Consider the following 1567-nt stretch of genomic DNA (forward strand, 5'->3'; position numbering starts at 1 on the left):
GGCGGCGCGGCTCACTGGGCGGGCGGCGGGTCTCGGGCGGCGGGACGAGGGTCGGGTTCCTCAGGTTTGACGGGCGGCAGTGGCCACGGCGCCCCGGACACCCACCCCAGCAGAGACCACGGCTGCGGTTCCTCGTCGTCCTCGTCTTCGGGGGCGGCAGGAGTGTGGCTGGGGGAGGTGGGCGCTCCGGGGCGGTGATCGTCGCCCGGGTCGTCGCACACAACGTCAATCTCGCTGTGGTCGTGGGCGGCGTCGTGGGCGTGTTCCGGCGCATGGCGGCGGGTTTTAGGAAGTTTGTCGTCTGGTGCCAATAAACTCGCTACGTCAAACTGTCGTTTCCGAGCGACGGGAGGCTGTGGCAGCGACGCCTGGGCCTGCGACCCTTCATCCGAGGCGGTGAGGGCGGTCGTGTGTGGCAGGTGGGCGGCCGTGGGGGAGTCGTGGGCGGCAGTTAGTGCTGGCGTGGGGGAGGGCGGTTCCGGGGAAGAGTCGTCGTCGACGGCCAAACCTAGATGCTTCCTGACGCGGCGCTGTGCTCGGCGGCGGCGGAAGTCGCCGCGGCTGAAATCGTCGAGGTTGGCTGGGTGGATGGCCCAGTAGTGGCCCTTGCCGTTGGCGGAGCGGCCCGCCTTGATGAAGCAGTCGTTGAGGGATAGGTTGTGGCGGATGGAGTTGCGCCAGCCGGGACCACGGGAGCGGAAGTAGGCGTAGTTGTCGAGGATGTACTGGTAGATGTCGCTGAGCACGAGCTTCTTGTCCGGGCTACTCAGGATGGCCATGGCGATCAGCCCGATGTATGAGTGTTGCGGCTTGGGCTCCTCGGGCCCGCGGGGCAGCAGGCTGCGCGGGTCTACCAGGCGGTAGCCGTACGCGTGTAGCGGGTGGCCAGGTGGGTACCCGGCTGCTGCTGCTGCCGCTGCTGCTGCCGCGCTGCCCTGCCCGCCACCCAGTAGCGCTCCTCCCAGTCCTCCCATTAGCGGGGCACCCAGGCCGCCCATGAAGGGTCCACCCATAAGGCCGCCCACCATGCCGCCCACCACGCTGTGCTCCTGTGGGTGGTGCGGGTGGGGGACGTGCGGGTGGGCGGAGAGGGGCGGGCGGGCCCATGCTAGACCGGCGGAGGCCAGACGCAGCCTCTCGGCCAGGGCCAGCTGGTACAGAAGCCGCTGCTGTTCCGTCGGCGTCGCGGGCTGATGGCCGTCGTTCAAGGGCGAGGCCTTGAGGGCCACGGGCGCCACCACTGTGGGCGGCGACACGGACGACTCGCGCCCACACACCGAGTCCATGGTGAGCCGCGGCGGATCGACACACACACGTGAGGTCACACTGTCACACGCCGCCTCCCGCTGCTGCCGCTGATTAATGTTGTCCTCCGAGGGGCGATACCGACTTAAGAATAACTGTGTCCGTCGCCAAGCTCCGCCCCGCGCCCCTTAGCGCGTCGCACGCCCATTGGCTCTCTCCTCCCCATGTCCTGCCCACCTGACCAGACTCCGCCTCGCGGCCAATCAGAGGCGTGTTGGGACAAACATTGATCGGTGTGGACCAATCAGAGCACAGTTGTTTG

At 68.2% G+C, this 1567-nt stretch overlaps 1 protein-coding gene across 1 annotated transcript in view; it reads right to left on the reverse strand.

Moving 5' to 3' along the window:
* The window catches only part of LOC123509557 (forkhead box protein B1-like), a 1469-nt gene extending 117 nt beyond the window's left edge, over positions 1-1352 (reverse strand). Inside the window, exon 1 of the mRNA XM_045263925.1 lies at positions 1-1352. This exon is cut by the window's left edge and continues 117 nt beyond it. Coding sequence (XP_045119860.1) covers positions 12-1286 — 1275 coding nt within the window. The 5' untranslated portion in view covers positions 1287-1352 and the 3' untranslated portion in view covers positions 1-11.
* Positions 1353-1567: the final 215 nt, after the last annotated feature.

Source organism: Portunus trituberculatus, chromosome 27 (genome assembly GCF_017591435.1).
Source record: "Portunus trituberculatus isolate SZX2019 chromosome 27, ASM1759143v1, whole genome shotgun sequence".
NCBI classification, from domain to species: Eukaryota; Metazoa; Arthropoda; class Malacostraca; order Decapoda; family Portunidae; genus Portunus; species Portunus trituberculatus.